This window comes from Erythrolamprus reginae, chromosome 2, assembly GCF_031021105.1.
Source record: "Erythrolamprus reginae isolate rEryReg1 chromosome 2, rEryReg1.hap1, whole genome shotgun sequence".
Lineage (NCBI taxonomy): Eukaryota > Metazoa > Chordata > Lepidosauria > Squamata > Dipsadidae > Erythrolamprus > Erythrolamprus reginae.
The window spans coordinates 25670134-25685537 of record NC_091951.1 but is presented as its reverse complement, the minus strand read 5'-3'; the positions used below and the strand labels follow the sequence as shown (position 1 = coordinate 25685537).

General features: G+C 41.0%; 1 protein-coding gene across 2 annotated transcripts; it reads right to left on the bottom strand.

The window, feature by feature from the left end:
• Positions 1-15404, bottom strand: LOC139160053 (zinc finger protein 271-like). 2 transcript variants are annotated; one of them, XM_070737580.1, is made up of 2 exons: positions 15323-15404; positions 1-3449 (listed from the first exon to the last, which is right to left on the bottom strand). In XM_070737580.1, the coding sequence occupies exon 2, from the start codon at positions 2606-2608 to the stop codon at positions 1181-1183; it is 1428 nt and encodes a 475-aa protein (XP_070593681.1). In that variant the 5' UTR covers positions 2609-3449; positions 15323-15404; the 3' UTR covers positions 1-1180. The 2 variants fall into 2 exon arrangements, with proteins under 2 accessions (XP_070593681.1, XP_070593682.1); XM_070737581.1 differs by having other exon boundaries at positions 15327-15404.

Sequence of the window (15404 nt, the reverse complement as noted above, 5' to 3'; positions counted from 1 at the left end):
TTTGTACACCGTAATCTCAAAATTGATTTATTGTGATGCAATTTGATGTTGTTGGTATTTTATATTGTATTTCTGATTGGAGAGAAAAGCATTTTTAAAATTCTTTGCCCGGAACATTTGCCTGTCAAAAAGGTCATCAATCCAGTGATTTATCGCCTGACTGCCTCTTCGTGTACATCCCGTGTTTCAGGGCTCCCTACTTGTTTCAGTAAATCCTGATTCTGCGCTTCGTCCTCCTGCTCCAGAGACAGCAGTTCCTGCTTTTCCAGGCCCGTTGCCAGATTTTTAATCTGTTCATAATGTTTTTAACATCAGTGGTATATCACAAGATGGGAAATAAGACTGAAACCTTTCCCACAATCAGAACATTCAAAGTGTTTCTCTCCTGTGTGAGTCCTTTGGTGTTTCATCAGGCTAGAATTATGACTAAAACCTTTCCAACAATAAGAATATTCATAGAATTATTCATTGCCCAAGTGGGAATTTGTCTTGGTGGATATGCTCTCAGTGTACATTACCGATACATTTGTCAAGAATCAGGAGATAAAACACTTAATAATTTTAGGGGTCAAATATGAAATGAAGAAATAATCAATATTAATAAAAATCTTAAGGATACAAGCAAAAAGTTGCAGTCATACAGTCATTAGTGGGAGGAAAGTGCAGACTTAGTAAATAGTTTGAATGTGTTGAGGGAATTATTTGTTTAGCCGAGTGATGGTGTTTGGGGAAAAACTATACTTGTGTCTAGTTGTCTTGGTGTGCAGTGCTCTGTAGCAACGTTCTGAGGGTAGGAGTTGAAACAGTTTGTGTCAAGGATGAGAGGGATGCAACAATCCATCAATCAGGACATTCAAAGAGTTTCTCTCCTGTGTGAGTCCTCTGGTGTACCATGAGATGGGAATCATGACTGAAACCTTTCCCACAATCAGGACATTGAAAGGGTTTTCCTCCTGTATGAGTCCTCTGGTTTTGCACCAGGTTAGAACTTTTCCCACAATCAGTTCATTCAAAAGGTTCCTCACTAGGCTGAACTTACGACTAAAACTTTTCCTACATTAAAAGGGTTTCTCATCTGTGTGAGTCCTCTGGTGTTTCACCAGGCCAGAACTATCACTAAAACGTTTCCCACAGGGAGGACATTCAAAGGGTTTCACTCCTGTGTGAGTCCTCTGGTGTTTCACCAGGCTGGAACTATCGCTAAAACCTTTCCCACAGTACATTTGAAGGGTTCCTCTCCTGTATGAGTCCTCTGGTGTTGCACCAGGTTGGAATTCTGACTAAAACATTTCCCACAGACAGGACATGCAAAGGGTTTTTCTCCTGTGTGAGTCCTCTGGTGTTGCACCAGGTTGGAATTCTGACTAAAACATTTTCCACAGACAGGACATTCAAAGGGTTTCTCTCCTGTGTGACTCCTCAGGTGTTGCACCAGGTTGGAATTCTGACTAAAACTTTTCTCACAGTCAGGACATTCAAAGGGTTTCTCTCCTGTGTGAGTCCTCTGGTGTTTCACCAGGCTGGAATTCTGACTAAATTTTTCCCCACAGTCAGGACATTCAAAGCGTTTCTCTCCTGTGTGAGTCCTCTGGTGTTTCACCAGGTTGGTATTCTGACTAAAACTTTTCCCACAGTCAGGACATTCAAAGGGTTTCTCTCCTGTGTGAGTCCTCTTGTGTTTCACCAGGTCAGAATTCTGACTAAAACGTTTCTCACAGTCAGGACATTCAAAGGGTTTCTCTCCTGTGTGAGTCCTCTGGTGTTTCACCAGGTTGGTATTCTGACTAAAACTTTTCCCACAGTCAGGACATTCAAAGGGTTTCTCCCCTGTGTGAGTCCTCTGGTGTTTCACCAGGTCGGAATTCTGACTAAAACTTTTCGCACAGTCAGGACATTCAAAGGGTTTCTCTCCTGTGTGAGTCCTCATGTGTTTTACCAGGTCGGAATTCTGACTAAAACTTTTCCCACAGTCAGGACATTCAAAGGGTTTCTCTCCTGTGTGAGTCCTCTGGTGTTGCACCAGATCGGAATTCTGACTAAAACTTTTCCCACAGTCAGGACATTCAAAGGGTTTCTCTCCTGTGTGAGTCCTCTTGTGTTTCACCAGGTCAGAATTCTGACTAAAACTTTTCTCACAGTCAGGACATTCAAAGGGTTTCTCTCCTGTGTGAGTCCTCTGGTGTTTCACCAGGTCAGAATTCTGACTAAAACTTTTCTCACAGTCAGGACATTCAAAGGGTTTCTCTCCTGTGTGAGTCCTCTGGTGTTTCACCAGGTCAGAATTCTGACTAAAACTTTTCCCACAGACAGGACATTCAAAGGGTTTCTCTCCTGTGTGAGTCCTCTGGTGTTTCACCAGGTCAGAATTCTGACTAAAACCTTTCTCACAGCCAGGACATTCAAAGGGTTTATCTCCTGTGTGAGTCCTCTGGTGTTGCACCAGGTCGGAATTCTGACTAAAACTATTGCCACGGTCAGGACATTCAAAGGGTTTCTCTCCTGTGTGAGTCCTCTGGTTTTCCACCAGCTTGGAACTATCACTAAAACTTTTCCCACAGTCAGGACATTCAAATGATTTCTTTCCTGCGTGAGACCTCTGGTGTTTCATGACTGAAATTACTACTAATTTTTTTACATACTCAGCACATTCAAATGTTTTCTCTTCTTTGCGAGTCGGGTAGTTCAGCAGGCTGGAATTCTCTGTTTGAAATCTTTCTCATAGAAAAGGATGTTCAAATCCTTTTATTCTCGTGTGTGTCCTTTAGTGTCTCATGACCTGAGAATTTCTGAAGAAACATTTACACAATCTGCACAGTCATATGTTTTCTCTTCCATGTGTGTCTTCTGGTATTCCACCATGTTGCCATGTTCACTAAAAGACTTAGCATATAGGGAGCACTTTTGTGGTTTCCCTCTTGTGTGGTTGCTTCCATGAATCACAAGGGAGCTGTTCTGATCAGATTTTGCTACATTGAGATAATACGTATGCTTTTCGCATGTCTAGCTCCTCATTGCAAAAACAGCTATGATTTACAATCTCTTTGTTTTCAACATTAGGCAAATTTATGTTGCTTTCCCACAGTTGAGGTCACCAAAAATAGGGGCAATGCTTTGTTTAGTGGTGGGAGAGGCTTTCATTCCTGTCTTCTCTACATGATTTTACTATTGACCTTTTCCTCCTCACTGACTTCCAGATATTTCATTGTTTTCTGATTGAAAAATAATCTCCTTTGACTTTTCATGTAACCTTTCCTTGAGTTCTTCTTAATCTGCTTATTCGAGTTTGAAATCTGTCTTGATTTTCTCTCTCGTGTAACAGCTGCTGTAGGAATTGTATGGTTTTCTGAACGAAATGGTAATATTTTGATTTTCCGCTTGATTTTCTTCCCTTTTCAACGTTGGTTCTTATTTACAATTGTCCAGAGTGCTCTTATTGCCATTCTCTTTGTCTGTAAGATTAAAAGAAAAGTAGTATTTTAATTGTTTATAAAATAGTTAGAGATTTAATCGGGTCAATCAAGATTTCTCAGCAATACAAAGGACTATCATCAAATAAATCTTGAAATGCTAGGGATAGATTATATAATTGTAGATGCTGTTTCCTTCTGAAAATAAGACACAATTTGGGGTGGCTGGGAGGGCGGAGCAGATCACCAAGGGGGTGGGGCGCGAGACAGGTGTCTTACCGGTACTGGAGTTTGGCAGCTCTGTGTATCTCTCAGCTGGTCTCTTTACAGAAAAAACCCTTGCACGGTAGAGAAACTCTTCTCACTGCGAGAAGTTGTTAATTGCTTAACCTCATGAGGAGAGTTTCTGTATTTTTCAAGCTTTTATTTCCTAAAGAGACCAGCCAACCGGCACACAGAGCTGCTAAACTCAAGTACAGTGGTACCTCATCTTACGAACGCCTCTTCTAACAAACTTTTCGAGATACGAACCCGGTGTTTAAGATTTTTTTGCCTCTTCTTCCAAACTATTTTCACCTTACGAACCCAAGCCGCTGCTGCTGGGATGAAGGGGTTTCTTTCCCCCCCCTTTTTTGAAGAAAGAAAAGGGAGGGGCGGTGTGGAGGGGGAAAGACTTTGCATTAACAAAAGTAGGAGAACAGCGTGCTTGCAGAGGCACTGAAAGGGTGTCTTTTGAAGAAAGAAAAGGGAGGGGCGGCTTGGAGGGGGAAAGACTTTGCAGAGAACAGCGTGCTTGCAGAGGCACTGAAAGGGTATCTTTTGAAGAAAGAAAAGGGAGGGGCGGCTTGGAGGGGGAAAGACTTTGCAGAGAACAGCGTGCTTGCAGAGGCACTGAAAGGGTGTCTTTTGAAGAAAGAAAAGGGAGGGGCTGCTTGGAGGGGAAAGACTTTGTAGAGAACAGCGTGCTTGCAAAGGCACTGAAAGGGTGTCTTTTGAAAAAAGAAAAGGGAGGGGCGGCTTGGAGGGGGAAAGACTTTGCAGAGAACAACGTGCCTGCAGAGGCACTGAAAGGGTGTCTTTTGAAGAAAGAAAAGGGAGGGGCGCCTCCCTTGCCTTTCTTCCTTCCTACTCACCCTTTAGCTTAGCCTTGCTTCTTCCACCCGCCCCCTTTAGCTGCTCCTCCCTGCCCTCTGTTCACCTCCCTTCTAAAGTTTGGGATTTTCCTGAAGGATTTGCACGCATTATTTGCTTTTACATTGATTCCTATGGGAAACATTGTTTCGTCTTACGAACTTTTCACCTTACGAACCTCCTCCTGGAACCAATTAAGTTCGTATCATGAGGTACCACTGTACTGGCAAGGAAGGAAGCGCAGCTCAGCCCAACTAGAAGTTTGGCTCTCAGCTCAGATACCTTATGCAGCCTGCGAGAGTTTCTTCCCCCTCCTCCTTTCCCCGATATTAGGAGGCGGAGGAGGATCAGTGTCCTGCAGGGCATTAAAATGCACCGCCCTTGCCTGCATCCCCCATCTGAAGGAGACAGGTGGTGGATGAAAAGACCTGAGCCGGCGAGCAAGCAGGAGGCGTTTCAAACTAACATAGGCAGAGCCCAGATGAGCCCAGGGCTTGAGAAGCAGAGGTCCCTGTCGCCCTCGCTTTTGGCTCTGCCCCTTCTCTCTGACTCCCTCACTTGCTAAACTGGTTTGGCTGCTCTGAGCTGCCTTCTGCAGAATTTTGAAACATGCTCCTGCCTGCGATGAAGGCTTCGAAGGTTGTCTGCTGTTTTTCACAGGGAGGAGCGCATTTCAAAATGATGTACGCAGAGCCCATATGAGCCGAGCTAGTCCTGCGGGTGTTTGCACACCTGCTCTCGCTTTCTCTCACTTTCTTGTGTAAAAGAGTCCCCGCCAGGGAAAGAACACTTCCCAGCATGTTCCTCTTTTCCCCAGAAAGTATTGGGGAGGGGGCTTATTTTCAGGACAGGGCTTATTTCAATGCATGTCCTGAAAAGCCCTGTGGGACTTATTTTCAGGATGTCTTATTTTCGGGGAAACAGTGTATATGGATTGAATAAAAAAACAAACACACCCACCTACACACACAAACACATATGGAGAAAATCTATGTCTTCAAAGTCTGACAAAATGCCAGCCAGAGAGAGAGAGAGACAAAGCAAGAAAGAGAGAAGAGTGGAAGGAAGGGAGAGAGAGAAATGATAGAAAAAAGGGGAGAAAAAAAGAGAAATGAGAAAATGAGGCAGAGAATGACAGGAAAGAGAGAGAAACAGAGAGAGAAGTGACTCTTGATTTAAAGCATATGGTAAAAAGCACTTAAATAATAACGGAGAAAAAAACCCCCAGCCCTCACCTTTTTTTGGAAATGGTTCAAGAGTTCACATAGAAACACACACACACAGAGGCAGGGGGGAGATTAATTTAATTTAATTTAATTTAATTATTTAATTTAATTTAATTTAATTTATTTATTTAATTTAATAATTTAATTTAATTTAATTTTTAATTTAATTTAATTTTTAATTTAATTAAATTATTAAATTTAATTAAATTATTAAATTTAATTTAATTTTTATTTGTTTCTTTGTTTATTTGCTTATTTATTTGCTTATTCATTTATTTATTTATTTATTTATACTTCTATGCCACTCAGACACTATACTTTTCCGCCCACACCGAAAAAATATTAGCGGGAACATTTACCCCCCGTATATGAGTCCTCTGTTGTCTCATGAGGTGAGGCCTTCCAATGAAACTTTCACACAATCTGGACACTCTTACATCATGCGATTCCGCTGAGGTATCGCCATGTTGCCATGCTCACTAAAGAATTTACCACATTGGGAGCACTTTCAAGACTTTTCTCCCGTGTGGATCTTCTTGTGCATAATCAGCTGTCATTTGCAATATCTGCATTTCCCCACAATCCCTGGAGCTTTTCCAGCACTTATATTCTTGACGTCAAAAATATGTGTGGTCACTCATTTATTTTTTTTAATAATTTCTATTTTTTTCACCAAACTTACACAAACATTCGTACATATACCATATTATCGAGACATCCAGTTATATATTTCTATCCGAAATATCATAAACATATATCCTTGGTTTTCTCCTTTCATACTTTTATCTCCAGTCTGCTTTCCTTCTATATTTCATACTACTCCCCTCCCTTTATCTCCCTCTCTTCCCTCTACCTTCTTTCTCCTTCTCTACCTCTTTCCTACTTCCCTTTCTACTTCCTCTTACTCCCTTTTATGGTTAGCAGACTATCAATTCAGAAGCCTTAACTTCATTTCAACATAGAAACATAGAAGTCTGACGGCAGAAAAAGACCTCATGGTCCATCTGGTCTGCCCTTATACTATTTTCTGTATTTTATCTTACAATGGATATATGTTTATCCCAGGCATGTTTAAATTCAGTTCCTGTGGATTTATCTACGACGTCTGCTGGAAGTTTGTTCCAAGGATCTACTACTCTTTCCGTAAAATAATATTTTCTCACGTTGCTTTTGATCTTTCCCCCCAACTAACTTCAGATTGTGTCCCCTTGTTCTTGTGTTCACTTTCCTATTAAAAACACTTCCCTCCTGGACTTTATTTAACCCTTTAACATATATAAATGTTTCAATCATGTCAACATCAGAGCTATTTCTTAAACATATCTTTCCCTTTATATATATTTATATTTTTAATATATTATTCCGGGTACATCTACTTTTGATCTAATGCTGCCTCCTTCCTCCTATTTTTGTTGCCTGGGTCTACCACCTGTAATTGTCCAGTTTCTTCCTAATTAAATGCTATAACTTAACTTCCAAAAATAGTCATTATCGTTTATGCCTCTTGATTTAATTAAAATTGAACACCCCCCAAAAAAACCGCCATAAAAAACAATCATTCTATTCATGTTACATTCTCTCAACACATTCATTGAGTTCTGATGGCCCCAGGCCTGGCGGTATAAGTGCGTCTTCAGACTGTTACGGAAGGCAAGGAGGGTGGGGGTCGTACGAATCTCCTTTCTAATTTTCTAACTAATATTCACAATTGGAACAAAAATTTTGGACATAACTTAGCCTAAAAATTATAAATTGATGAAATTGACTTATAGGGAGAGCTTATACAAAACGTGTTATAGATGATGGCATCTCCCTCCTGCAAGATTAGCCCAAATGTATTCTAGATTAAAGCCACATTGTTGGAGTCGTAAAGAAAATATGGGAACCTATTATCTTATGTGGTGGACTTGTCCATCGATCAAGAAATTTTGGACCAAAATACAAAAATGGATAAGGGACATAATTAAAGTCAAAATAAATAAGAAATCAAAAGCATTTCTTCTAGGAATCATAGATAAAAAATTGGGCCAAGATAATTATTACCTAACGATACACATATTAATGGCAGCCGGAATGGTGGTAGCTGGAATCTGGAAACAACCCACCTTACCAGATGACTCATTGGTAATTTAAAAAACATGGAAGCCAGAACACAGCGGGGGCAACACATTTCCTGCTGTAGTGCCGGATTCTCACCATGGACCGGCAAAAACTCCAATGGAGAGTCGTTCAGTCCAAGTCCCTCTCCCTAAAAGAGAGCAACCGTCCTTGGCTTTTGTGCACCAAAGCCTTTAGTAGTGAAAACATGGAGAAGTCTCTGATGGAGCGCTCCCCAAAAGACCGCAGCGACTCCGATGCTCACTTCACGGATTGGCCTTCGGGATCAAGGCTGGGGATAAACCCTGCCTTGCACCCTCCTCCTCTGCCTGGCTCTCTTCACCCTGCTCCACGGGTTTCCTTCTAGTTCCTCACGCGGGTCCTTCTACCACCCCTCACAACTTTTCCGCTCTCTTCTTCTTTTTATTTATTTTTTATTATTATTTATTAGATTTTTATGGTGCCCCTCTCAGAAAACTTCTTCCTTGGCGGATGGCAGGGAGGCATCGGGAAGGGTCCGCGGGGATGGAAGGTAGGAGGAATTAAAACCCGCTGCTTTGGGCGCCTTGAAGGGACTCCTCCAGATTCCCCTTTGCCTGCTACTGTCATGGAAAACTTTCAAGGAGGGTGGAAGCCCTGTCGGCTGACAAGCCACCAGGCAGCTTCCCGCACATTTCAATCCACCCATGAGGTTCTCTCCGGGCAGCCTCCACTGTCTTTACGCCCTTGCCAGCCACCCCCGAAAAAGGATCAGAATGCAGGCAGTAATAAGGCAAAAGGGGTGAGTTTTGGGATGGGTTTGCACGCATTATTCGCATTATTCAAAATCGTTTACATTGATTTCTATGGGAAAAATTGCCTCTACTTACGAACTTTTCTAGTTACGAACCGGGTCACGGAACGAATTAAGTTCGTAAGTAGAAGTACCACTGTACATCTATATGGAGGGAAGTAAGCAGTGAAGTACACCAAGGCTCTATGTTAATCTCAGTATTCTTCAATATCTTCATGAATAATTTCAATGAATGACTACAATGGGAACTCATTGTTTGTTTGTACTTATATTCCACCAAATTCCCAGAGGACAATTTGTAGATAACACTAAGCTGGCAGGAATAGCCAACACCCCAATAGACAGACTCAATATACAGAAGAATCTTGATAGATTCGAACACTGGGCCCTATCCAACAAAATGAAATTCAGTGGAGAAAAGAAAAGAGGTTGCACACGAAAAACCTGGCTCAATAGCAGTAATGGCGAGATGGATCTTGAAGTCCTACCATAGTGAACAATCAACTAAAAAGAGCCAACAGTGTGATGCAGTGGCCACAAAAACTGATGCAATCCTAGGCTGCCTTAACACAGGGCTAGAATGAAGATCATGTGAAGTGTTAGTATCAATTTATAATGCTTTGGTAAGATCACACTTGCATTACTGCAACTAGTTTTGATTGCCATGTTTTTAAAAAAGGTGTTGAGACTCTATAAAGAGGGCAGAGAAGAGCAATAGGGGGCTTGAGGCTAAAACACATAAAGAAGGGTTGCAGGAATTGAGTATGTCTAGTCTATTGAAAAGAAGGATTAAGGGTGACGTGATATCAATGTTCCAATAGTTGAAGGGCCAAGAACGGGGTCAACTTATTTTGCAGTGCAGCAGAAGGCAAGACAAGGAGCAGTGGGTGGAATCAAACCATCAAGTGCAGTTAGTAGAAATAAAAAGAGGACACATTTTCTTGTGGGTGATTCGACTGTTAGAGGTGTTGATTTGGGACAGAGTAAGGACGTGGTGAAGGTGCTGAGGTGTCTCCCAGGGGCCACTGCCAGCAGGGACAGGAGGAGGATTACAAACATTGTCAAGGCTGTGAGTAAAGGTAATAACATTGATGTGGTGGTGCATCTTGGCACAAATGATTTGTCCCAGAGAAATGTCAATGTAGTAAAAAGAGATTTTCAATGTCTAAGTGTGGAGCTGGGTAAAATAGCAGATTCAGTGACTTTCTCAGAGGTGTTACCGGTTTGTGGCCAAGAGGATAAAACAACGTGTATCATAGAGTTTAATGTGTGGTTAAAGCAGTGGTGTAAAGCTGAAGGTTTTGGCTATGTAAGTCATGATGTCAGTAGGTGGTCTAATAGGGAGTTGTTTAAGAGGGATGGTTTGCATCCATCATACAGAGGTACCCAGGTACTCGGTGAGGAATTCAGAACTTTTTTGGACAGGCATTTAAACTAGGTAAAGGGGACAGAGATGTAACTGATGTGGGTGATTTCTGTCCCCGACCAATGAGGATAAAGCAGTTTTTGGAAGCTTATGAAAAGGGAGCTGCAAATAAAATAGATGTAGTTGTTGATGATAAGGGGCAAACTAATAAAGAAAATAATGTTCTTCGTGTAATGTGCACGAATGCTCGAAGCTTGAGCAACAAGCTCTGTGAATTAATGGCCATAATATCTAGAGATAATTTGGACCTGGTTGCCATAACTGAGACATGGTTTAAGGATTCTAATGAATGGGAAATATCCATACCAGGATATACACTGTATAGGAAGGATAGAATAGAGAGAAGGGGAGGTGGAGTAGCCATTTATGTTAAAGAAACTCTAAAAACAACACTAATTCAAAATACATGTCAAGATCTAGAGACCCTCTGGATTTGCATGCAAAATAAAGACGGTTCTGTCATTAGAATTGGGGTGATCTATAGGCCTCCAGGGCAATCTGAGGAATATGACAACAAGATGGTGGATGAAATTACCCAAATGGCAGTAAAGGGAGATATTGTGGTTATGGGTGATTTCAACATGCCTGATGTTGACTGGAATATCCCCAGTGCCCTTACATGCAAAAGTAAGAATATAGTAGAGGCCTTTACAGGAGCAGCTCTGGCACAGCTGGTTAAGACACCAACTAGAGGGGAGAATATTCTAGATTTAGTTTTTACAAATGGGAATTGGGTTTCAGATGTCAAGGTGGGAGAAAATTTAGGTTGCAGTGACCATCTATGTTTGTGGTTTGATGTAAAAACTCATTGTGAGCAATCCTATAATGCAACCAAAGTATTGGATTTCAGAAAAACAAATTTTAATGCAATGGGGGAATATTTAGATAATGAATTAAAGGGGAGGGATAAAATGGCAGGAGCGAGCACCCAGTGGACTGTATTTAAAAAGGCCATCTTAAAAGCCACTGGACTGTATGTAAGACAAATAACTAAAGGTAAAAGGAAGAAGAAACCGCTATGGTTTAGCAATGATGTAAGGACTATAGTCAATGAAAAAAAGGCTGCCTATAGGAGGTATAAAGAGTCTGGAAGTATAGCTGATAGGGAGGTGTATAAAATGAGACAGAAGGAGGCGAAACAGATAATATATGCTGCTAAAGCCTCAAAAGAGGAAGAAATTGCCAAATCTCTAAAGAAGGGAGATAAAACCTTTTTCAGATATATTAGTGATAAGAAGAAGAAAAACTGTGGCATCACGAAGCTTAGTACCGGGAAAAATACATGCATTAATGGGAATAAGGAGATCGCTGACCATTTCAATAGCTACTTCTGTTCAGTTTTCTCAAAAGACACCTTACAAAATAATACTATAGAGGGATATAGCATTGCTTCCAACTGTACGGATTCAGCTCCAGTGATCTTAGAAGCCGATGTCTTAGAAGAACTTGAACGATTAAAGATAAATAAGGCAATGGGTCCAGATGGCATCCACCCCAGAGTTCTTAAAGAACTCAGATCTGTCATTGCTACCCCCCTGACTGATTTGTTTAACCAATCCTTGTTAACAGGAGATGTTCCTGAGGATTGGAGAATGGCAAGTGTTGTGCCTATCCACAAGAAGGGCAGTAGAGAAGAAGCTGGTAACTACAGGCCAGTTAGCTTGACATCAGTTGTCGTTAAAATGATGGAGACTCTACTGAAAAAGAGGATAAATCAGCACCTAAAAAACAATAACTTATTGGACCCAAATCAGCATGGCTTTACTGAAGGCAAATCATGTCAGACTAATCTCATTGATTTCTTTGACTATGTCACAAAGGTGTTGGATGAAGGTGGTGCCGTGGATATTGCCTACCTGGACTTCAGCAAAGCCTTTGATACGGTTCCACATAAAGAGCTGATAGATAAATTAGTGAAGATTGGACTTAATCCCTGGATAGTTCAATGGATTTGCAGCTGGCTGAAGCATAGACACCAGAGGGTTGTTGTGAATGGCGAGTATTCTGAGCAGAGTCAGGTTACAAGCGGTGTGCCACAAGGGTCTGTTCTGGGTCCTATTCTTTTTAATATGTTTGTGAGTGACATAGGGGAAGGTCTGGTAGGGAAGGTTTGCCTATTTGCCGATGACTCTAAAGTGTGCAATAGGGTTGATATTCCTGGAGGCGTCGGCAATATGGTAAATGATTTAGCTTTACTAGATAAATGGTCAAAGCAATGGAAACTGCAGTTTAATGTTTCCAAATGTAAAATAATGCACTTGGGGAAAAGGAATCCTCAATCTGACTATTGTATTGGCAGTTCTGTGTTAGCAAATACTTCAAAAGAAAAGGATTTAGGCGTAGTGATTTCTGACAGTCTCAAAATGGGTGAACAGTGCAGTCAGGCGGTAGGGAAAGCAAGTAGGATGCTTGGCTGCATAGCTAGAGGTATAACAAGCAGGAAGAGGGAGATTATGATCCCGCTATATAGAATGCTGGTGAGACCACATTTGGAATACTGTGTTCAGTTCTGGAGACCTCACCTACAAAAAGATATTGACAAAATTGAACGGGTCCAAAGACGGGCTACAAGAATGGTGGAAGGTCTTAAGTATAAAACGTATCAGGAAAGACTTAATGAACTCAATCTGTATAGTCTGGAGGACAGAAGGAAAAGGGGGGACATGATCGAAACATTTAAATATATTAAAGGGTTAAATAAGGTCCAGGAGGGAAGTGTTTTTAATAGGAAAGTGAACACAAGAACAAGGGGACACAATCTGAGGTTAGTTGGGGGAAAGATCAAAAGCAACATGAGAAAATATTATTTTACTGAAAGAGTAGTAGATCCTTGGAACAAACTTCCAGCAGACGTGGTAGATAAATCCACAGTAACTGAATTTAAACATGCCTGGGATAAACATATATCCATCCTAAGATAAAATACAGAAAATAGTATAAGGGCAGACTAGATGGACCATGGGTCTTTTTCTGCCGTCAGACTTCTATGTTTCTATGTTCTATCTAATCCAGGAGAGAAGCAGCCTACAATTAATTAAGGAGAATTTTCCTGACAACTGAGAACAACTAACTAATTGTCTGAAATGGTATTGAGTCACCTGCTTGTGCAGGGCGTCGGAATAGAAGACCCGCAAGGTCCCTTCCAACTCTGTCACAAACTCTCCTCCTACCTGCCCTCAACTTTTCTACTTTCCCCACAGTAACTGAATTTAAACATGCCTGGGATAAACATATATCCATTGTAAGATAAAATACAGGAAATAGTATAAGGGCAGACTAGATGGACCATGTGGTCTTTTTCTGCCGTCAGTCTTCTATGTTTCTATGTTTCTAACTCACCTTCCAGCTGCTGCTTCGATCCTCGGAAGAGCACAAAAGTGGCTCTTCAGGCTACCTCCCCCCCATCAGTCTTCCAGAAAAGGAAGGTCTGTGTTTCTTCTCTCCTATCTTTTCTAGTAATTCAATACAATCTTACTTAATTTGCTTTCCCCCACTGCTCCACTTATTTCCCCTTTTGGCTAAAGAATGGCTCATTATTTTGGTCTTTAATGGGAGTTATGATACAATAGAAACAATAACTGTTATTGTCATGAAATGCCAAATTGCCCATGCTTTAATAAGGAATAGACAGTGTTAATATGGAGTATTTATTTCATATTTAATATATGTTCTACATCTTGCAAAGTAAAACTTACTTATTAAAGCTCTTGTTGAAAATATGTACAATGTGGTCATGCTGGAGATGTACTTTATTATGTTTCCTTTTCACTTTTAATTTGGCCTTGAGAGCAACCCTCCTTGTCGAACATGTTTACCTTATATTCTTATAAATTATCATTTTTATTCCTATCACCATACTTAATTGGTTATGTACTGCACTAAGGGATAACTTGTTCAACATTATTTCTCTGTGTAAGCTCCTGTGTACTTCCATTGTTTACCAGATCCTGAAACAGTTGGGCACAGATTATGTTTACATGAATTGTGAAACTAATATTCTGAATTTTTCCACATACTTCAAATGTGAAGTTACTGTACCTCCTTAAGATGCAAGTCAGCGGAATTTTCTCCTTAGTTCTAAGATGCTTCTCTCCTTTGTTTAGTTTCCACCCATTGCTTCTTGCCCTGCCTTCAGGTGCTTTGGAGAATAGGTTGACTCTTTCTTCTTTATGGCAACCCCTGAGATATTGGAACACTGCTATCATGTCTCCCCTGGTCTTTCTTTCAATTAATATAGCCATGCTCAGTTCCTGCAACCATTCTTCATATGTTTTAGCTTCTAGTCCCCTGATCATCTTTGTTGCTCTTCTCTGCACTTTTTCTAAAGTCTCAACATCCTTTTTGCATTGTGGCGATCAAAACTAAATGCAGTGTTCCATACTGCATTCCATACTGTATTTATACTTGGAATACCGCATAGTGTCATAGTGAGATGCCACAGATTTCACTTCCAGGCTCAAAACAGTAGGAACCTCCCCCCCCCCCATCAAATATGGTTGGAAAATGATGGAAACTGTCACAAACTGTACTCGCTTTTGTAATAAATGTTGGGCTTAGTAAGACTTACTGATATTGCTTTTGGGCAGTAAAGATAGTTTCCTGACCAAAATTGTAGATAAGCTCTCTCAGACAGTTCTCTTAAAACAGAGCTCTTATAAAATTGAACATTAAGTGATATGCTAATTTACATTTCCAAACTTTGAACTGGAGGAATCAACAAATGTATGATACTTTAATGACTAGACCAATATTTAGGAAGATATTTAGTAGATTCCACTGCTAGTTGGCATTTATGGCCAAAGAAATACGCAAACAATTCTAGCCTTCTGTTAAAATGAAGCCTTCTATGAACATAATATACTGGTTGGGAGCAAATATATCTTTAAATCTATTATTTCTACTCATAAATTAGTTTGGTTAACAAATAATATATAACAAGCTTAACATGGTTTCTTCCCTTGCACATCAGGTGATCTAAGTTTGCACCCGCAACATCTGCAGGGAAGCCACTCTCAAAAAATCAACCTTAACTTGAAAGAGGCATTTTCATTGTTCCCACTAGCAGAAAATTGCAGCCATCAGTTTAGCAGCGTGCAGCACCAGTGGGCTTATATTTGGGCAGGAGAGGAACCTGCAGCAGCTGACAGGTTTCAGCCCGGTTGCTTCTCTGCTTCCAGGCCGTGGAGGAAACCAAACAGCCTAACTCGCTCCCGGACTCTCCTCCCACCTGCCCTCAACTCACCTACCAGCTCCTGCTTCGATCCTCGGAAGACCACAAAAGCCGCTCTGCAGGCTACCTTCCCGCCATCAGTCTTCCGGAAAAG

Excerpts from the sequence above, each read along its gene's own strand:
- LOC139160053 (XM_070737580.1), bottom strand. The coding sequence starts at position 2,608 with ATGAAACACCAGAGGTCTCACGCAGGAAAGAAATCATTTGAATGTCCT.